The following is a 23,032-nucleotide window of genomic DNA, read 5'->3' as shown; positions in this document are numbered from 1 at the left end:
GAAAGTTCCACAAGAAGACCATCCCACTTGAATGATTTCTCCATCGAAAAAACCGTCCCACTAAAAGGACATTTCCACAGGAAGACTATCCCACATGAAAGATATCTCCATCGAAAGAACCGTCCCACTAGAAGGACTATTCCACTAGAAGAACCATTTTTCTCGAAGTACGGCAGACGTAGTCAATAGTCCCGAAGGAGGCAAAAGTACATTGTCACCTGAGTATTATGTTCTTTCTCTAAAACTTCGGCGGGAGGACTGGGACTCATCTCTGCGCCATCTCCACGAAAAGGCTCCATGACAGCGCCAACAAAATCAGAGGAAGGATGCAGACCAACTGATCCGTAAAACATGAAAATTATTCTGAAATAAAGGGGCCGGTTCTAATTAACGTAAGAGCCCCAAAATGAAAGAACAAGAGTGAAGTACTGTCCCACGAGGCAGGATAAAGAATATTCGAAAGCTAGCTAAAAACGAAAGACCAAACACACGGTTTAAACCACACTATCCTCTGGAAGCGTCGCTCCCACCTTTGGACTGACAGTGTCGGGAACAAACGATTTCTCCTCTCTCGGAGAATCCTCTACACAATCACGAAGTAAAAAGGCTACGAGCCTAGACGATGTTCTCCTCTGGTAGGGTCGCTCCCTCCTTTGGACTAACAACATCAAACGCATTGAGTTTCTCTTCATCACGAAAATGTTCAAACTTTGTCATTTTTCGATGCTTCCAGTAGAAGGTAGTCGAAGACTTATGACACAGACGCATGACATAGTCAACAGTTTGATTCTTTAGATAAAGAAAAAGCAACACAGATTCATAAAACCACGCAATTGTTCTCCAAAAGGGGGATTCTACCACAAAGACCCCCTTTAAAGAAAAGTATAAACAAAAGAAGTACTACCTCACAAGGTAGCACCAAAAAAAAAAGCTAGCTACAAGTCCAACATACGGCCTACATTGTTTCCTCTAGAAGGGTCGCTTCCTCCTTTGGACCACCTGAATCTTTATCATTAGCAAGTTCCTCGATTGATTCAGGGACAAGAGAATCATGCTTGAGAACCTTCAAAGTTTCAATCTCCAAGTCTTGGATATCTTTAATAGCGGTTGAAATTGTTTCGGACGCAGTCAATAGTCCCGAAGGAGGCAAAAGTTCCTTGCCATCTTTGGCAGTAGTATCAATAAGCTCTTTGTCCTCCTCGGATTCCATGGCGTCCTTCATGCCATCACTAGCAGCGTAAGAAGGGAGAATCGGAGAAACATGCAACCCATCTTTCTTAAGCTGCAACCTTTGCCGTAACTCCCTGACCCAGAGCTCGGAGATCAATTGACATAAACTTGTTGATATCATAATATGGGTAGTCCTTACAGACGATCTTGATCATAGTGGAACGAAAGTCAGTCAAGCAACCACTCACATACACATTGGCATCTCATTTATTGTTCTTCTGTTCTTGAGATAACTTCTCACATGAAGATTTGAGCTGCAGCATAGCATTTTCGCGATCAACAATCTTTTTCTCCAAAATCTTGATATGATCCCTAACTATCTGGTTTAGCTTTGATAGCTTGAACCTGTCCGCAAACGCATTCTCCCGAAGACTAGCCACCACTTTCTCCTGCTTCTGGGCCACAGACATCATCTCCACTCTTTGGCGACGAACCAAAGCAATTCCTTGCATAAGCTGGTAAAAACACATAATGAGGAACAAAAATAAGAGAGGGAGAAACACAGTCCAAAGTCGAGGTATATCACGAAACAGAATTCAATTACGAACCTGCAATAAAGCCGAGTCGATCTTGTCGCAGACATCCACATCTGAATAACTATCCCAAGTTTCCATGTCTTTTGGAAATTGAGCAAACTAGGAAAACAAAGAAGAAACATCAAGAGATGTAACAGTCAACCCCTCTACATTCTGTTCCAACCAATCTCTAGGATTGGGACATGAATCTAAGCTTTTCTTAAACCGCTTCGCAAATCCTTGCCTAGTCCAATCACAAAGGTCCCGATCTTTCTTCCTATAGGAAAGAGGAGATATCCCATCAGAGGATTTCTCCGTCTTGAAAATAGGATTAGAAGGCAAAGAGGCTAACATAGGTTTAAATCCGGCAATCACAGCATTTTCATTATCATCAAAAGAGAGAGTCAAGTCATCAAGAAAATCATCACCCAGTTTTGCAATAAAGAAGAAAACAAGTAAACAAAATGTAACATGTAGAATAAAACAAAGAAATGAAGTGGGCCGAGCCCAAGGAAAGCTCGATAAGAAGACATAGCACGAAGAAAGCAACGTTTCAAAATAGAAGACAATAAGTCAGAGACATAATCCACTGAAACAATGAAACAAACATAAATGCTTGATATAAATATTCTTGTTGGGAGGGACTAATGATGGATACAGCACTAAAATAGTACGCAAGACCCACACAGGTGGCATTGGTCTCTAACTCAGAGACAAGCCCGAAGTCACTGACTCAGTACGCAGCGTTATCCGCATAAGACCTCCAGAAGATAAGATAACGCCCTTATCCCATGAAATCAGGGATAAGGATGGATTTTACCTAATCTTAATAAGAAGATGACTATCTATTATATATTGATGGACCTAGGTCAGGTAAAGGACACTTTTAATTACCGATATTCACTAAAAACTCTTATCAATTCAGTCTATCTGACTTAGGCATCGGAGGGTGTTCGAGCCAACACCGGTTCGAATCCTTCTAACCTATCTTTTCTGTGTAGATTGAAGATCACAATCAGACCGGCCACATTAAGAAGCATCAAGATCGGATCCAGCATCACCGGAACCATCAATTCTCCAGAGCAATCGAATGGAGCAGCGGAAATTTTAGTACAACCAAACGGAATGGCGTGATTTGATTTTCCCAGAATAACCAAAAGGGACAACATGGATCCCATCTATTAACCAGATAAAACAATAGAGGTTTCAGCTTTCTAAAACAACCGAATGGAACAGCGGATGTTTAAGTAACCTAGAATAGCCAAGCGAGACGGCGAGGGTTCAATCTACCCAGGATAAGCAAAGGTCACAACATGGATCCCATCTATCAAGCACAGTCAAGCGGGAGAACAAAGGTCTTAGCTTTCCAGATCAATCAAATGGAATAGTAGAGGGTTCCAGCCACTTTTGAATAGACGAATAAAGCAGCAGAATTCCTAGGAAAGCTCAACTACAGACTTAGTTTTCCTACGTCAATTTCAAGAAGAGACCAAGCATCAGAAGCAAGAGGAATTAGCGCCCGGATGGAATGCATCTCCAATAAGACGAATACAGGGACCCATCCCAAGTCTCAGACTCTAGGAGATCTATTTACAATGCTTTCCCTGCATTTGATTATTTTCAAACTTTTTATTTGATTTAAAATTCCAGTCAATGATGAATTCTATTATGCTCATTTATATGATGTCTTGCCTCATGCACATGTTATTTTCAATAGCCATATATGCATGCATTGATGAGATTGAGCTATGTTGTTAGCTCATTCAATAACTGGTACAAAGAAGTGAATAACATTTAGAGATAATTCTGTCGCATGAGACTTTACTCCTGAATCATGAGAAAAACCAGATAGCTATCTTAAAGGGATAGCAGCTTGCGGGGTAGCACCCACAAGAGATCTCTCACAGGTCTCTTTGCATAAAAAGATTTGGCCACAAACCGGAAGGCTTACGCGACTCAAAGGGGTCCAATATTAGAGGCACACATTAGAACGGACGTCTAGCCCGAATAGGAATCACCACCAACAAAGAAGTCCACCACCAAGCAGCAGCCCACTTATCTACGAGAGCGGGACGATCTAATGAGTGGAAGAAGGAGTGCGCTACAAGACCTCCTCTAGACGCCTGTGAGCCGCGTAAGACGCTCATAAAAAATAGTTAATCACAATTTTACCGGTTGTTCAATGAGTTAGCAATATAGATCTCTTATCAAGCATGCATGCCATGGTTATTGACCAGCGTATGTACCTAGAAAGGAAAGACAAACGACCATAAATTCAAAAGAACAATCTTTGAGACGATGGAAAATAATGAAATGATTATCAAATACACATCCCAGTAGCGTCATGTAATTGATGAAATGCGCATATAATGTCAAATCAAAAACCAAACGAAACCTACAAGGCTAAGCCACATAATCAAAGCAGATGAATAGAGTAGTCGGACTCTTTGTTGGAACATCCAATCCCCCATCAGAAAACCAAAATGCTACAATGAGGGAGCAAACCGGAGTCCAGAATGGTAAGAAAAGCATAACCGATCTTCGCAAAATGCAAAGCTCGGAAATTCACAGCGCAGAATCTGGGGCATCAAGACCACCATGGGATTTCACGAGACGACGAGTTCCCGACATCTGGGACAATTGAAACTAAACAATATGGTTTTCAGTCATCCAGAACAACCAAATTGAGCATTATAGAACTGAAAAGAAGAAAAGGCCTCAGCTATCCCGAACAGCCGAGTGGAACATCGTAAATTGTAAACCATTCGAACAATATGGTTTCCCAATATGTTTTTCCAGAAGCACTGTTAATAGATGAATGCGCATAAATTGTCATGGAAACTATAAATAGATTTGTCCAAGGCCGGACTACAGAGTCTAGAATGAGCAAGGCAAGAGCAAGACTCATCATTGAACCATCCATTCCCCCACCAGAAAACTGAATGCTTCAAAGAGGGGGCAATACTGAGTCTATAATAGATAAGCTCCAGAAAAATGGAAATGGGGCCAATTTTCACAAATTTGAACTCCCATCAAGGCCCAGAATACCGAGTCCAAAATGGACAAGAACAAAGAAATGAAAAATGAGGCCAATTTGGGCAAATTTGGGCACCCCGAATAGGCTCATAAATCTCCATAATCAGAGTACCAGAAATGCGATGGGCAACAAGCCTCTACTTCAAAAGAACCTAGATAGCAGGGGGCATCAAACTCCTTCATTAACAAACATAAGGGGGTAGAAGACTTCATCAGCCAGACAATAAGGGGACAGAAGACTTTCTCAGCCAGACAGTAGGAGGCAGAAGACTTCCTCAACCAGACTTCCAAAGCTAGACAATAGGGGGCAGAAGACTTCCTGAGCCAGACAGCAGGGGGCAGAAGACTTTCTCAGCTAGACAGAAAAAGGGGGCAAAAAACTTCCTCAGTCATACAATCATGGGGCAGAAAACTTCCTCAGCCAGACAGCAGGGCGCAGAAAACTTCTTCAGCCAGACAATTAGGAGGCAAAAGACATCCTCAGACAGAAAGTAGGAGGCATAAGACTTCCTCAGCCAGACAGCAAGGGGGTAGAAGACTTCCTTAGCCTGACAGAAAGGGGGCACAAGAACTCCTCACCATCTAGATTTGGAGACTTAAAGTCCCCACCACTTTAGATGTACAGCAGGACAGACACCATGCCGCCACTATCTAGAGATGGAAATCTGGAAAGCAAATGGAGTATCGGAGTCCCCACAACAGACTTCCGGCCTCTTATAGAATCAAGCACAAGCCTCCGACCTCCTACCGAATCAATAGAGGCCTAAAAGCCTCCACCAGCAAGATATTCCTCGAAAACCACATGCTACAATCCTCTACAACCCGGAACAAGCACTATGCCACTACCATCCTGAAATAGAAATCCGGATAGTAGAGGGCATTGAAACGCTCGTCACAGGTTTCAAGCCTTCTACCTAGTTTAGGCAAGATGCCTTTACCGTCCTACGACAAACATCCTGTTAGTAGAAGGCATCGAAACCCTCAGGGTACACTCCAAAGTCTTTGTATTACCAAAAAGGCCCAAACATACAACATGACTCTACTACTCGGAGAAAGAAATCCGGATGACAACGAACGTCAGAGTCCTCTCGGTAGGCCTCTTGTAGAGTCGGAATAGACATGTCATTGCTATCCTAAGACGAAATCCCAGATGACAGGGGGCATCAAAGCCCTCATCCTAGATGGTAGGGTGATTAAACCCATTACTCTAAGAAGATCCTCAAGCACCACGGGTTACAAGCATTTACAACTCGAAATAGGCGCCATGCCACTACTATCCTGAGGCGGAAATCCAGATAGAAAGGGACGTCGAAACCCTCGTCATAGGTTTCAGGCCTTCTACTCAGCTAAAAGCACTATGCCTCTACCGTCATACAAAGAACATCCGGATAGCACGGGGCATCAAAGACCTCAAGAAAGGCGTCAGGCCTCCTACCCCCTAGAAGAAATCAAGATGGGCTTTCAGCCCCCTTACATCATAAGCATGCAGAAAAGGCGTCGGGCCTTCCTCCAAGAGACAAGACGGTTGCCGACCTCTTACCTCTAAAAATACCCAAGATAGGCGTTGAGCCTCTTCCCTAGAATTAAAATGGGAGTATCTAAACATAGGCACTATGCCACTACTATCCTGAGACAGATATCCGAAATAACAGGGGGCATCAGACCTCTCTCTATGAAAGTTAACAAACCTCTGCTACTACATAGCAAGGGGTATCGGTAATGGGACTAAGGCCTCCCACGACTCAAACACTTATAGGACTACGAGCTCCCAATTACGGCAACATCACAATACTATGGCTTTCCATTAGTTAAAAATATCGGGACTACAGATTCTCATTATTCAAGTACTCAGGGACAACAGGTTCCCACAATTCAAGAACTCCGGGACTACGGCTTCCCACAAACCAAAGGATCATGGGACTAATACTTCCCACCAGCAAGATAATAGGAAGGGTAAAATATTTCCTCAATCAAACAGTGTGGGACTACGGCTTCCCACCATCCAAACATCACGGGACTACGGGTTCTCACTGTTCATATACTCAGGGACTACGGGCTCCCAATTATGAAAACATCTCGGGACTAAGGCTTCTCACAATAATCACGGGACTACGAGTTCCCAATCATGGAAACATCTCAGGATCAAGGCTTCTCATAATTCAATCATCGCGGGACTACGGGTTCCCAATCATGGCAGCATCTCGGGACCGAGGGTTCCCACAATTCGATCATCACGGGACTACAGGCTCCTAAGCACAACAGAACACGAAGAATTAAATCACTTTTTGAAAACCAAAAATTTGAACAAGACATCCAGAATGCGAAGTGACGATGAAGTTCAACAAGCAAAGTATCCACGCGTAGGACATGAAGTACTGACATACAACAAGGCACTATGATGGACAAAATTCTACTTGTTAGAATCCCAGTCCTACACCAGGGTCTCAGAATCTCCATCATCACCACCGGAGAACTCATCGCCAGCATCGTTGTCGCGCACAACCTGCACACTGTTAGAAGAAGAAACAGGGTCTCTACGACCACCATGGGCTCCAAGTCCACGACCGACGACACGGAGGTCACATAAACTACCGCCAGGAAACCCAAGGGGAATATCAGCTCCACTATCAGCTGGAGCCAGCTCCGACGCAGCAACCTACGGCCCAGATCATCTATGCAGTACTGCAAGAAACTAGAGAGCAGTTAGAGCAAAAAATTGCATACATGCATACATATAGAATAGATCATATTGCATTCTGGAATTTTTACCCTCATATGTGCAGATACGGTACATATCTGACCTCTCCAGGAACAACGGGTTACAACCTCCTTCCCATTCCATAACCAGCAGGCGCCAACCCTCTATCTTCAAAAGCCACTACCAGAAACAGCAAGCCCCATGCCTACACCACCTGGAAACACCTAGAGCAGACAACCTACAAGTCAAACAACGTGACACTGTTCAAGGAAATACTCCACAGAAACACCAGGCTCCGAACCTCCATCTCACCCAAGAATAAGGACAAGGCGCCAACCCTACTCTAACACCAGAACAAGCATCAAATATCAGCTTCAAAATTAGAAGACCGGGGGGCATCAGGTCTCCACCAACTAGAGAATCGGGGGCATCATGTCTCCACCAACCAGAGAACCGGGGGCATCATGTCTCAACCAGCCAGAGAATAGGGTGCATCAAATCTCTAAAAATAGAAGACCCGGGGGCATCGGGTCTCCACCAGCCAGAAATCAGGGGCATCACGTCTCCACCAGCCAAAAGTTAGGGACATCAAGTCTCTACCAGGCAGAAGTCAAGAAATAAAAGTTCCGCACGAGACAAGAATGCGAATATGTATTCAAAATACACAATGTCAAGGAAATATGACATCTAGATTGCAAGAATGTACAATCAACACGTCGGAGTTCCACCCCTACGAAGACGACTCAGGGTTGCCATCCTAGCTCCCAGGCTCGTATTAGCATCGTTCAGAACCTGAAGCCCTGGCACACCAACCGGACGCAACTTACCTAAAAGACGGGGTAACACCGGATCGTTCAAGTAGCTTTGTTAAAGAACAGATACAAATTCTGTTAGTGATATGCACTAGGTCAATCATGTTTGACCATGTTTTGACTTTATCATTTTATTATTTATTGATTGGCAGTTTTTATCATTTTATATTAATGATTAAAATACTTGAATGGTTAATTCTTTCTAAGGTCATCGAGTATGTGACTTGATAGTAGAACCCTTAGGTTTAATAAAAGAATTATATACCATCTATCCCTAGTCTTAATAGAACATTGAGACTAGTATGATGTTGACTGATGATTATGTTTTACTAATCATGTATATGAGATATTAAGTCAAATCATAGGTGCTATTTGAGAAATAAGGCACTGGATGACCCACTGTGAGAATACTACATAGATCACTGTCATAAGTAATTCTCATTACAGTTCTATTAGTATAATCCTTTGACCTTGAAATCATCATGGATTTCTACATAGCTATTTCATATTTTGATACAGTCTTACCATATCTTTAACAGGATAATGGAATAGATTGTCATTGGATATGAAAGTAACTATGTGAGAAATGTGAGTGACTGAGAAGGAATTTGTCCCTCATTTATTTGAGTAAGATATCTATGGGCCCCTTGAAGAAGATAGACTGAAGAAAATGCATGGCCATGCTAATTGATAAGAAGTTATCATTTTCAGTCTACTTAGAGTCAAGAAACTAATGATTGAATGTTATAAGGATGACATAACTATGCCTTATATTCAATCTGGATATCGAGAGACAAAGGGATTAAAATATTATTGTAAATGGTTAAATCGGATTATCGATATTCATATAACTTGGGTAGTCATAATGTCTTGCTAGAGGCCACTTATGACTTGTGGGCTGAAATAGGGATTTCGAGCCTACTGCCAACGTTATATGAACCTACAGGGTTGCACACTAAGAACAGGCCCAAAACAGTTATGGGTTGTACAAGCCCAATTTGATTAAGTGATTAATTATATATATATATATATATATATATATATATATATATATATAATTCGTAATATATATATATATTAATAAATATATATATTAATTCGAAATTTAAGGATAAGTGTTTTCCTTAATTTATTATTTTTTGGAAGATAATAAATATAGTAATTAATATATATGGATAATTATCAAAAAGGAGTTTTTGATAAACATAAACTTGTAGAATTGCAATGAGATTGAAATTCGATTTTGTCTCAAACCCTAGTGTTATTTATCACTATAAATACTCATTAAGCAGTTGGTTTGAGAATGACGAAATTCATTATTCACTAAATCACTAAAATTCGAAATTGCTTGTGAAGCAATAGTGCTAGCACACAAGCACTAGTTTTGGCTAAGGTCTGTTCGTGTGGATACTCGTAGAGGACGCGTTCTTTTGGAGGCATTTCTGATCCGAGGCCAGGTATCACCAAAGTGAACCACCTCCTTCCTTCCTACATTGCTGTTGAATTCGACATACAAGTAAGTAATTGTTCTGTTTAATTCGAATTACATGGATCTTGGTTTGGGTTTTTAGATAATTTTTTGAAATTCCGCTGCGTTATGAACCAATAAAACCCAACAAATTCAGCCGCCGGATAACCTTTTTGGTCCGAACAGAGGGCAGGCGTCACAACATCCCTACCACGCAAGATCGACGAGGGTGGTTCAATGGAAACCACACGAACAGTGAGTCCAACTCATTAATCGAGTATGCGCTCACCTAAGAACCAAGACCGGCAATTTGGACTATGTATTTAATAACGCATACCATGTCTCTCGGTAATGCCCTGCAGCCAGCGAAGCCAAGTCTCTCCGAAAGGATGTTCCGTGCAAATGGATCCGCAAATTACTCAAAGTAAGTATACAAGTTAAATACAGTTTAAACACTAACCAGTTTGTTGTATGTTGTGTAGATCAGTCTAGTGGATCAGAACAAGCCCAGAACCTTCAAATGAGTCCCAGAGCCTTCAAGACAAGCCTAGAGGATCAAAACAAGCCTCAGAGCTTTCAGACAAGCCCTAGAGCCTTCGGAACAAGTCCTAGAGCCTTCGGAACAAGTCCTAGAGCCTTCACACTAGCCCCAGAGCCTTCAAAACAAGTCCCAGATCCTTCAGATGAGTTCTAGAGCCTTCAAGACGTACAAAAAGCTGCCCTGAAGACGGTATTTTAAAGATAGAGCAATACTCTACATATTAGATATGGCATAAAGACGGCAAAACTAAAGCATGGTATGAAGACACCAAAGAATTGTAGAGAGACACCGAAATATGGCATAAAGACGCTAAAGATTGGTAGAAAAACACCAAAGGATGGTAGAGAGACAACAAGATATGGCATGAAAACGCCAAAATAACGTAGAAAGACACCGAAGATCGCTAGAAAGGCATAAAAGCCTGGTAGAAAAACACCAACACGGTAGAGAAACACCGAAACGTGGAATAGAGACACCATAAGTGGCAGAAAGATGCCAAATCCTGATAGAAAACATCATCATATGGTACAAAGACACTGAAACCTGGTTGAAAGACACCAGCATCCGTTAAGCGTGGAATAATTAACGGAATCCAAATACCTATTCAATAAGGTGGCCTTTGGGACGGCCAAGGGATCCTGTCTTTTCTATAAAGAAGTCTCGGACATGATAATTATCAGGGTTCGAGCCATCGGACTACTCTCGGGACGGCCGAGAGTTTATAGCTCCATTCCACGGGGCACGCACTCAGACAGCCCGAGTTCAATGGCAGTTGAGAAGGCTACTCCCAACTAGATGCGGAGTAGACCAGAACTATAGGTGCATGAGGCCAGATTCATGCACCACGGCGGGTAGTGCTCAGGATAGGGCATTACCGCACCACCGGGCGAGCGAGTGCGTTCGATGGTGAGCAGTATCCTTACCGCTCGTCTAACACCAAGTCTCTTCTTTAACAGAAATTGACCAATTAGTGAATTCTCGTTAAAGAGGGGGCAAACTGTAGACACCTATTTTTCGGACAGGTAAAAAGTGATAAGGAACTGAAGCGTCCAATGATGATTTCTAGAGAAATCCGTCCGGGTGACGAGCTTTCGATTTTCTTGCTGGAATCTAAGCAGGTGTAATCTGTGCACAGCTGCAAATTTGTAGGATTAAAATATAATTAGGCATAAATAGCCCATAAAAATCTAAAGAAATTGTAATCTAAGTCTAGAAATTGGACTAATTGCCATATCTTAGAAGTTTATGGGCCAATTTGCAAGTTTTATGGACTGAAATTGACCATACCCAAACCCATAGGGTCCCAAGAGTCGTTTTTAATAATTTCGGGCACCAAAATGCATATTTAGCACTCTTTTACTTAACCATCAAGTTTTAGTACGAATTTTATTAAAACAATAGTGTTTTTAGCTAATCATAATACCTAAAGGCTTATCACTTCACACTCTTTCAACGCTTGAAAATTCTACAATATTCTAGAAGATTCTAGGGAACCCTAGATAACCCATTCCCCTATAAATACAGTCTTAAGCCAGCCTGGCTAAAGGCGGCACACAAACCATAGAAATTGGACAGTAGAAAATTCGGCCACCACACACACACACACACACTAAAATTAAATTCTGAAAACACTGAACACGTGTTAATTCTCTAAGAACGGAACATCTGCACGGATTCGAAGCTGGATTCCGCATCCACTTCACCAGCAAACGAGTAAAGGACTCAGACCAATAATTCTGAGGACTCTCAATAATATTCTTTACATGTATGATTGCCATAATTGCTGTGAGTATGCTTATGATGCATGTTTAGGCTTTTTATTACTTATTTTTCCATTAAAAGTGCTTTAATCAATTAACTTGATGTTTTCAATAAACCGTCATAAAATTCAATAAAAAAGAATGTTAATCATTATAATTAGCTATCTTTAATGTTCAAACCCGGAAAACATTCGATTAGGTGCCTTAGAATGCATGTTTCTATGTGTTTTTAGCTATTTTGCCATGAAAAATAATTGTTGCCCCGAAATAATTTTTTGCCTAGACAAGCTTTAAACAATCTGAAATTGCTGGTTTTGGATTCCTTGTTTGATTTTAAGCGGTTTTGACAATTTTTTCATGAGAAACGGACTTGAAACGAGTAATAACGAAACGAAACAAAATCCTGGAAATGTTGCCGACGAACCGCCGCCGCCGCCGCTGTAACAGGCGGAGCCGCCAAGATAAACCAGCGGCGCCGCCAAGTCATCCTGTTGGCGCCGGAAGCATAAACTGGCGATGTGCTCCTCCTTCGACAGCCCACCAGATTCGCTCCCAGATCCTTCCAAACGCGATCCGAACTTCAAAACATATTTTTAGGCTCATCCGGACTCCAAATCAGACCCAGTTTGAACCCAGACGTAGATAATTTAGTGTAGAATCATATTTTGTAATGTAAAAGCCCAGAATCGATGTAAAACGGATTCATAAGTCCAAATATGTAACATTATTTATAAACCGGGCCCACGAGCCCGAGGCCCAGCAAACCAGCAACTTCCAATAGCCGATTCCGGGCTAACCCAAACTCAGAATCGACTCCGGAACAAACCAGTAGAACCGGATCGACGAGATGCACAACTCCCGTGATCTGATCAAGAGCCCATTCTAACCAGACCGATGGTCAAAACCCGCGCGAGTGCCAGGCACTCAAAGTCAACGAGGTTAAAAAGTATCTCTAACCTTGTATGTATATCCAACTGCTAGCAATGTTTACCGCTTTCCAAAAGAATTAAAAATCTAATAATAACCGGTTAAAGGGCTAATCACCTAAAATTGGCCCATTAATGCAATTCCAGCCCATCACTTAGACATCGTAGGACTAATACGAAAATGTAGTAACGGTTGTATAGGTTTTTCAAGACTCACCTAATAAAAATCAATCAAATCACGCTTATACATCCGGTTTTAGACTTTGTGCATGTAATCAATCCAGACCAGCCAGACTTATGCCTATTTCTAGAAACCTCTAAGGTTAGATGTATGCTTAGGAATACCTGATACTTGCCTCAAATGCCAGTCCAGATCGAGTCATATGCGCGTCAAACGTGTTTACTGCTTTCATACATGTTTATTTACAGCTTTCATATCCTGTGAACTGCATATACTGTTGAGATAAGATATAATACGAATACGTTTAGCAGATAAAGCCGGTAACCGATAAGCCAAGCACAAGAGTCTCGGGGAGGTCCATGAACCCTAGTCTTTGGTCTGATTCACGATAGTCTTACCGGAGGCGAGTAAGGATATCTAGTAGGTTAAAAGGTATTTCCAAGTTGAACTAGGTGGAGACTCCATTTTTCAAACCATTTCCATATCGAGATGTCATCCATAAGCCTTGGGCGAGCAGCCCCCGAACCCCGCTCTGCTCACAAGCCGGTAATAGAAAAGCCAAGCACAAGAATCTCGGGGAGGTTACTTAGTCGGCTAAAAGGCATTTCCTAGTTGAACTAGGTGGCGACTCCATTTTTCAAACTATTTCCAGATCGAGAAGTCAGCCATAAGCCCTGGGTGAGCGGCCCATGAACCTCGCTCAGCTCACATAACCTTTACTTTTTTACTTACTGGATGTATTGGTATCATCTTGACATTTAATTTCAGTTCACATAATATGGTGCTTAAGGAAAGAAACACTTATGAAAGCACTGAACACGTTTGACGCGCATATGACTCGATCTGGACTGGTCAAGTAGCAAGTACTCCTAATCATACATCTAAACCTGGCGGTTTCCAATAAATAGCAAGTATTGGTTGGTCTAGATTGATTACGTGCATAAAGCCTAAAATTATATACATATATATATATATATATGTCTTTTTATTGATTTTATTAGGTTATTCTTGAAAATCATATACAACCTCTAATTACATTTTTAATGTAATCCGAAGATGTCTAGGTGATTTGCTGGTTTTGATCGAATTAGCTAATTGAACGTGGTTAGTCCTTTAACCTGCTAATATTGGATTTGCATGCTTTTGGAAAGTAATAAACATTATCGACATCCCCATGGGTAGCTGGATAGACATACAAGGTAAGAAATACTTTTAAACCTTGCTAACTTGACGTTTTGACCGTCGTTGTGGTCCAAATTGGTTCTCAATAAGAATAAAAAAGTTGTTTGTCTCATCGATACGGTTCCAATTGTTTAAACCAGGGTCGATTCTGGATTCCGGTGGACTCGAAATCCGGTCTGAAAGTCGTTGGGTTCGCCGGTTGTGGGCTCATGGGCCCAGTTTACAATATAGGTTAAAGTTTTGGGCTTCAAGGCCCGGATTACATTAGGAATGGCCCATTATAAAGAAAACAATTAAAGTACATCAAAAACCCTAAATTTCGGCTTAAACAGGGCTTAATTCCGAGCTCAAACGAGCTCGAAAACCTAAAAATAAGATTGAAGCAAAGTCAAGAGGATCTGGAATCGATTCTGGGAGCAGGGAAGGGGACGAACTCGGCACAACCGGTTCTTCATGGCGGCGGCGCCAGTCCACGCCAGCGGCGGCGGCGACACTGGTTCGTGCAGGGGCATCAGTTTGGTCGTATATCATTCGTTTATTTGTTTTTTCACGCAAACACTTAGTAAAACACGTTAAACGCACAGAGAAAGATATACAAATATTCTGGAATCAATAAAAAAAGTGATTAAACATGCATTAATGCACCTAAATCATGATTTTTGAAGGCAGTTTTGATGAATAGGCGGCATGCACACTAAGAACACAAAAAAGAGGCCATTAATTCTAACATGTTCCTTAAGCGTAAGAAATCAATAAGTTTGTCTTTAACAGATTAAAAACATTAGGACGGACCTAAAACATGCTTCCAAATCCAATTTCTTGGCAGTTTATGAAAAGAGTGTTAAGACAATAGTTATGGCAAAACAATCAGAATCAGCCTAAACGTACAATTTTTAATATGCAATTTGACAGACATGATAATAAAAGTGATATAGACATGCATAAGGTCCTCATAAGTACCGTTTTAAGTCCTTGGCTCGTTTACTGGCAAAGTGGATGTCGAATCTAGCTTCAAATCGTGTGTAGTAGCTTCGTACTTGATTGATTAAAGAGTTTAGCTTTGTTTTAGGACTGGATTTGAACGCATTTTGTGTGTGTGTGTGAGGGTTCGGCCTAGCTCCTCTAATTTTAGGGTTCGTGTGCTTTTTTGGTGATTAATTTTGCTGATCTCTGGCTAGACTGTCTAAGGGTTGTCTTTATATGGGTGAGGTATGACCTAGGGTTAGCTAGAGTTCAACCTATGTTCGAATTTTGAAAGATAGATGAGGTTATGCAAAGTGTGCCTAAAAGCTATTTTTGGTACCTGAAAGTGCTTAAAGAGTCTCCTAGGAACCTATGGGTTTGGGTCTGGTCAATTTCAGCCCGTCAAACTTGTAAATTAGCCCATAAACTCTAAGGTATTGCAATTAGTCCAATTTCTAAACTTAAACTACAATTTCTTTAGATTCTTAAAGGCTATTTACGGCTAATTACACTTTAACCCTTCAAGTTCACAACTACGCACTCATTACGCCTGCTTGGATTCCAGTAAGAAAATCGATAGCTCATCACCCGGACCCGGACGATTTTCTATGAAATGCATCATTGACGCTTCAGTTCCTTATCACTTTTCACATGTCTGAAAAATAGGTGTCTTCAATCACTAGCTCAATTAAGCACTTTAACTTGGATTCTTAATTATCGTGTGCACATAATTATGAAACAAATTCGTAATTTCGCGAAACTTTACCCAAAAATTCTCTAAATTATAAAACGAATAAAAATATAATTTTTATTCGCACCGGACTTATATTTTATTTTATATAAATCTTTAAATTGATATTGGTTCCAGATCAGTCCCACTTGGCTTTTTCAACTACGTCCAAATTTCATGAAATTTTGACGATAACTTCTTAAAATTATTTCGCGAATATTAATATTAAAAATATTTGCTCGAAACTTATAAATTATTTTATATTTATTTAAGGCCAAATGACTAAAAAAGGTCAAACATTTCATGAAAATTTCACAAAAATCCATACCTTCCAATTTCGTCCAATTTGTCTTGAAACTCATGATTTCGTTTCAATTATGTCCTACTACACAATTTTGCTTATGTGGCACTGATGTGTGGCATGCCACATCAGCGCCACGTAGGCGCCACATGAGCAAAATTTACATAGTTGGACATTATTGAAACGAAATCATGTGTTTCGGAACAAATTGGATAAAATCGAAAAGTCTTGACTTTTGTGAAACTTTCATAAAAGTTTTGGCCTTTTTTTTGTCATTTGGCCTTAATTTATAAGATTTTCTTCATTCCCGATTAACCCCACTTATAAAAGTTTCAATATTCAAATTTAAAATTTTCAAATCCTATGCTTATGATATATTTTAAGAACAATTATAAATTAAATTTATTCTTATAACACTTAAGAAAAAGGGTGTTACACTAATCTCTCTAATCCTAAGTCGCAAACACCTAAACACACCTCTTTAAACACTTTAATCATCATTCTAAATCAAATAAAGTGTTGCATGTTGATTTTATCAACTTAGAAAATTGATATCTCATTAAATATTTGGTGAAAAATTCTGAAAATTAGAGTGGTTGATCTTAAGGTAAGATCTACGAACCCTTTTCATGATTTGGTAATTTGATGAGTTTTTGGATGATGTTGATGGTGCTTTTTGATTTTATGAGTTTATGGAAATTCTGATTCAAAATAGAGATTTTAAATTGAATGTTGATGATCCATTCTATAATAACTGATTTTGGAGTTGATTCATGTGGCTTAAAATGGTTAATTATGACACATGAATGAATTTCTAATTTCAGAGCTGTCTAGTTCAATTCAAAGAGGAGATATATATAAGGCGAAAGTTTGAAGGATTTTTAATTTTTATTAATTTTTTTAGTCGATTTCAATTTTTAAAAAATTAATTTTAAATATATTCGGGTAAGGATCTCATTTACAATGTGTACTCTAATATTTAAATCATATTTATTTTGATAAAGTGATCGTTAATATAATCTTATACAAATAGGATATACAATTTTAAAAAGATTTAGTTAAATATTTTTTAAAAATTACAATATTTTTATTAACCTTATTGTTAATTTAATATCATAAAAAATTTAACTTAATTGCATCAACATATTATATTATTAAATAAAGAAATGTATACTTCATACAAATATTTAGTAAAATAAATTCAAATTTTAATTTTTATGAAAATAATTAGAGAGACTTCGTTTCTATAAAATCAAAGTATATAAACCTTATTTGCATAAATTAAAAATACAAGGACCTAAAATTAAAAATGCAAGGACCTTATTTGTGTATATATCAAACTAAAAAAACAAATTCTACTCTCATTAATTGCACGTGTACTAAACGCGCTAACAAAAGGTTAACATAATAACCTCGGGACGATGGAAGTAAAAATGCAGGGATTTAATGAGGTATTTTACTGTAGGAACTTTATGTGTAAAAAAAGCAAAGTGCAGAAATATGTCCATGGATTATGCCTTTTATTTTGGATTTGAAATCCAAATTCCAAATCCAAATTCATGTAAACAAATTCTACTCTCATTAATTGTCGAATTTTTTTTTCAGATCGGACGCCGACAGCGGGTACCTCAAAGGAGGAGTCTGATCCTACTGAAAAAATTTCGGGAAAAATATGTGGATTAAAAAAATCGAAAAAAAATTTCCTTCGAACGCCGGCAACAGTTATCTCTGAAGAGGAGGAACCTAATCCTTTAGAAAAAAAATTCCGGACAAAATACCGCCGAAAAAGATTCTGGAAAAAATCAAAAAAAAAAAACAAAACTCCGGAAAAACTCGGAAAAGAAAAATTCGAAAAAAATATGCTAATTAAAAAAATTCGGAAAACTTTCTGTTGGACGGCCGGCATCGGGTACCTCGAAAAAGGAGGAGCCTGATCCTTGAGAAAAAATTCAAGAAAAAATTACCGTCAGACAGCGACAGCAGGTATCTCGAAAAAGGAGAAAACATGCTCTTTTTCCCGAAATTTTCTTTTGAAAAAAAAATTGGAAAAATATTGGCCGAATAAAAATTTCAATTTTTTCTCTATTCGAATCAGGTTATAGTTGATTTTCGACTGAATTAATTCAATCATTTAATTTTAAATATAATAAAAATAATGAGATTATTTGAAATCCATAGGTTATAGATTGATGTTATTAATGATAAGTGGATTTCGTCTGCAAGCTTTATGAAACCGTTGAGTTATTCAGATGTCCCTGTAGGGTGTCGGGTTAGCTATTTTCTGAAAAATGAGGGTGGTGGGTGGGACGTAGAGAAGTTATCTGCATGCTTTTCCAGAGAGGATGTCTCTAATGTCTTAAAGCTGCCCATAAGTAGGAACCTCCCTCCAGACAAGCTATTCTGGACCCCTGAAAAACGAGGTATATACTCCGTTAAATCGGGTACTACCAAGCTTGTAAATTTCTCAATACAAGTTCGGCTTCCTCCTCTGCAGGCACTGTTAATGGTTTATGGCCAAAAATTTGGCATGGCTCTTTTCAACCCAAGATCCGTCATTTTCTATGGCGAATCCTCCATGAATCATTGCCATGCAATGGGAAACTCTCCTTGAGGGTTCCTGAGATTTCAGATTTGTGCCCCAGATGTGGTAAGGAGGTGGAGACTCAACTTCATGCATTAAAGGAGTGTGAAGCTGTTAGAGGACTTTGGCTCTTATCTCCACTGAATTTACGAGTTGATGCGTTTCATTGTAGAGATATGACAGAGTGGTTGGCTCAGAGTTTTAATTCGTTTAAGGAAGATGATATTCAGTTGTTTATAAGTAGCTTGTGGACCATTTGGTGTGATAGGAATAATGTGGTGTTTGGGAATAGTTGTCAGCAACCGATGGAACTGTTTAGGAATGTGATGCCTCGGCCCTGTGATGGTTCAGCTTCTGATAGAGTGTCCAGGGCTCTCAAACCTGTTGCCTCTCAACAATGGTGTCCACCGCCGGATATGTCAATTAAAATGAATTCTGATGCTGCTGTCTCTACAGGATGTAATTGTTCTGTTATTAGTGTTGTTTGCAGAAATTCGCAAGGAACAGTACTGCGTTGGGGAGTCAAATTCCTTCGAGGCATTTTGGACGTAGAAAATGCAGAAGCACAGGCTGTGCTATTTGGGGTTCAGTTGGCATCAGACATTCAAGGGGAGAGTTTGTTCTGTGAATCGGACACAGCAAACGTCATCAACAGACTGCTCTATCCTTCCCATGCAATGGATCCTATTCAACTGATTATAGATGATTGCATTAGCATAGCAGCTGCCAGGGTAGTCAGTTTTAAGCATGTTCGAAGACAAAGCAACCAGGTTGCTCATGCCTTAGCAAAATGGGGTATCTTTTTCGGAAAAGATTGTATTTCTGACGGTGAAATTCCTTTCCCGGTCAATGAACTTGTCAATTTTTATCCTTGATTAATAAAGTTCAATCTTTCCTCTAAAAAAAAAAGAAGGTTTACAAAAATAATATAAACTATGCGCAAAAGGAAAACCCAGGTGATGAGATTTGTAGAACGAAACTATTGAACAAATACTATTACAAACCAATTTCTCAAGCCTCATCGAATTTTGGTTAAAAAACTGACTATTCTTAATTTTTCACAAATGCCAAGAACAATAAAACCAAAGGAGCTTCCACAAATCTTGATATTTGTTGCCCGCAGTCACTCCACTGATAAAAGAAAGATAATGTTGCTCACCTAAGGAATATAATTCCAAGTCAACCAAGTAAATTCACATTGGAGAATAATGTGGGTCCCATCTTCATTCCCATTGCACAAAAAACAATATGAATCACTGATGACCCCTCGATTCATTAGCATTACATTCGATGGCAATCTCTCCCGACCCAAAAGCAATGCAAAAAACTGAATTCGAGGAGGCATTTTAAGCTTCCAAATAGTGTTGATGAAGATCAAAGTAGAACTGGGCAGATTACTAACAGATGTTGCCTGCACAAAATTATAAACCCACAAACAAGAAGAAAATATCGATTGTTTTTTTCTGGATAAATGATGGTTTTAAAAGGCTCAACCACAAGGAGTGGAAGGCAAAAAATCCAAAAGGATCAATCGAATAGTCTTTACAAAGTAATTAATACATCTAAACACATCATTTCCTGAATAAGGAAATGAGGATAAAAAGAAGCATAAAACATAACCGATCTACAAATGACCAAGTAAACCAAAGAATTCGTAGAAGAATCAACGTCATTGAACACTCGATTATTCCTACCTTTCCAAAACTCCCAACAACCAGAAAACTAAACAAGCCGCCAAAGATCCTTATAAACCGGAATCGAGAGAGAAGACCAAAATTTATAAAAATCTTCAATGGATGGAGAAGGAACGCAGCAAATATCACATTTCCTCAATATGAAGGACCAAAATTTCCAAGCAAATTTGCAATGTAAAACTATATGAATACTAGTTTTGATTCCATTGCAAATATAACAGCCAATAAGATCATAATTAATGATACCTCTAGCCACAAGAGAAGCATTTGAAAATAACCTGTCTTTAACAAGAAGCCAAGCGAAAAACTGAATCCAAGGAGGAACTTTCCATCTCCAAATACCTTTTGCCAAAATACCAAGATGAAACTGATGTTGATCGGACTGGGCCTGTTGAAGAGGACGAGAAACCGACATGCAGTTGAAGGAATTTATGCGACCCATCCAGCTATAAGTGTCCGGACTATTACTGTTGATAGAAGACATTTGAAGCTCAGCCAGTAGCAGCTCCATCTCTGCCTGCTCTCCGATGCGTAGACGTCTCCGCCAAGAGAACTGAATCGGCAGATTACTGAAAAGCTCAAAGACTGAAATATGAGGATTTTTGGAAAGTGAGAACAGGCGGGGAAATCTTGTTGAGAGAGGAGCTGGAATGCTAGATGAAGGCAACCAATAATCTGTCCAAATTCTGACAATGGAGCCTCTTCCAATTCTAACCGAAAAACTACTTACAAATAAATTCCAAATTGTCAAGTTCTTGATACAAGTTCCATAAATACCCTTCCATAAATGCGATAAATACAAAATGTTTCAATTCTCTAAATCATGTCATGAATTAATTGAGCAACTATTAATCACAACATGAAACCATAGAGAATTATTGTCAATCAAAAACATCCAAATCCATTTCAACAATAAACTTTGATTCTTAAAACGGAACGGAATCAAATTTAAACCACCTCTATCAAAAGGAAGGCAAACCTTATCCCACGAAACTTTACAAATACCTTTGCCCTTCGGCGAACAACACCAAAGAAATCTCTTCATGCAACGATCTAAAGTCAAAACAATTGATTGCGGAATAACTAGAGAGCACATGAAATAAACAGGAAGACTACTTAAAAAGGACTTGATCAAAATTAATCTACCTGCAGGAGAAAGAAGATTGCCCTTCCACATTGCCAACTGAGACCAAAAATTATCAACTATAGGATTCCAGGAGGTAGCACGGATAGGTTTAACTAAGAGCGAAAGACCGAGATAAGTGATAGGAAAGTGACTGATGGAGCAGTTCATTTGCCCATCCAAAAATTCTAATTAGTTGGACTACTATTAACAAGAACCGAAAGCTGAGAAGAGTTAAAGAAAGATGACATCCACTTAATCCAAGTATCATAAAAATTCAATCTGGATAACATCTTCAAAATAAAGTCCCTGGAAATACTATCAAAAGTTTTTTGAAATCCAATTTGAGAAGACAAATTGAATCTCTACGTTTAGAAACTAAGTGAATAACCTCAGTAGCAATCATGTGACAGTCATCGACCTTTAATAAAACAAAATTAATTTTCCAAAATAATCAGAGGAAGCAGAGGTGAAAGTCTATTAGCTAACACCTTGGAAATCAATTTGAAAATACCATTAATCATACTAATAGGTCGGAAATCAGATATATTATCTTCCCCTATAACTTTAGGAATAAGCACCAGAAAAGCCGTGTTAATACCTGAAGGAAAATAACTGTCCTGTGAAAATTCTCAAAAATGCCTATGATATCCGACTTCATAGCGTTCCAAGCCTTCTTATAAAAAAAATAATTAAAGCCATCCGGACCTGGAGTTTTATTATTATCATTACCCAAGACTGTCAAACAAATTTCCTCTTTTGAAAACCCAGCAGAAAGTGAGGCTGCTTGAGAATCAGACAAACGACACAAATCCAAAGCCTCCAGAGAATACGTGATCTGCTGATTCTTTTTATACAAATCTTTATAAAAAAGAAAAATATGCTCCTTGATATCAAATAGGGATTTATAACTGACATTATTAATCATAGTTTTAGTAATCAAATTGTTCCTGGAGTGAACAGAAGCAATAGAATGAAAGATTTTTGTATTCCTATCCCCAAACAAATTCCAATTCATCCTAGATTTTTGATGCCATAAAGATTCAAGTTATTTGAAAATAATAAAGCTTTCAGAATAAAGGGATGAAAGGGATGACCTGTTTGCATCTTAAAGATCAACAAAATCTGAAGAAGCCTCAAGCCTCAAGACCTGTTTGCTATTCAAATTTCCAAAAACCGAATTGTTCCAAGCCTTAATCAAAACTCTCATCTCATGAAGTTTCGAACCTGAGTGAATCTTAGTACAAATCAAAGTACAAGAATCAGACACAAGGGTAGAAAAATCAAGATG

At 39.1% G+C, this 23,032-nt stretch overlaps 1 protein-coding gene across 1 annotated transcript; it reads right to left on the bottom strand.

Annotated features, from left to right (window-relative positions):
• Positions 1–21,929: 21,929 nt before the first annotated feature.
• On the bottom strand, positions 21,930–22,759 carry LOC126672341 (uncharacterized). The gene is made up of 3 exons (XM_050366287.1): positions 22,450–22,759; positions 22,233–22,342; positions 21,930–22,106 (listed from the first exon to the last, which is right to left on the bottom strand). The coding sequence occupies exons 1-3, from the start codon at positions 22,757–22,759 to the stop codon at positions 21,930–21,932; spliced, it is 597 nt and encodes a 198-aa protein (XP_050222244.1).
• Between the last annotated feature and the right edge of the window lie 273 nt (positions 22,760–23,032).

Source organism: Mercurialis annua, linkage group LG3 (genome assembly GCF_937616625.2).
Source record: "Mercurialis annua linkage group LG3, ddMerAnnu1.2, whole genome shotgun sequence".
In the NCBI taxonomy this organism is placed as follows: domain Eukaryota; kingdom Viridiplantae; phylum Streptophyta; class Magnoliopsida; order Malpighiales; family Euphorbiaceae; genus Mercurialis; species Mercurialis annua.
Note: the sequence above shows the minus strand (reverse complement) of the source record. Positions and strands in the feature narration are given on the sequence as shown.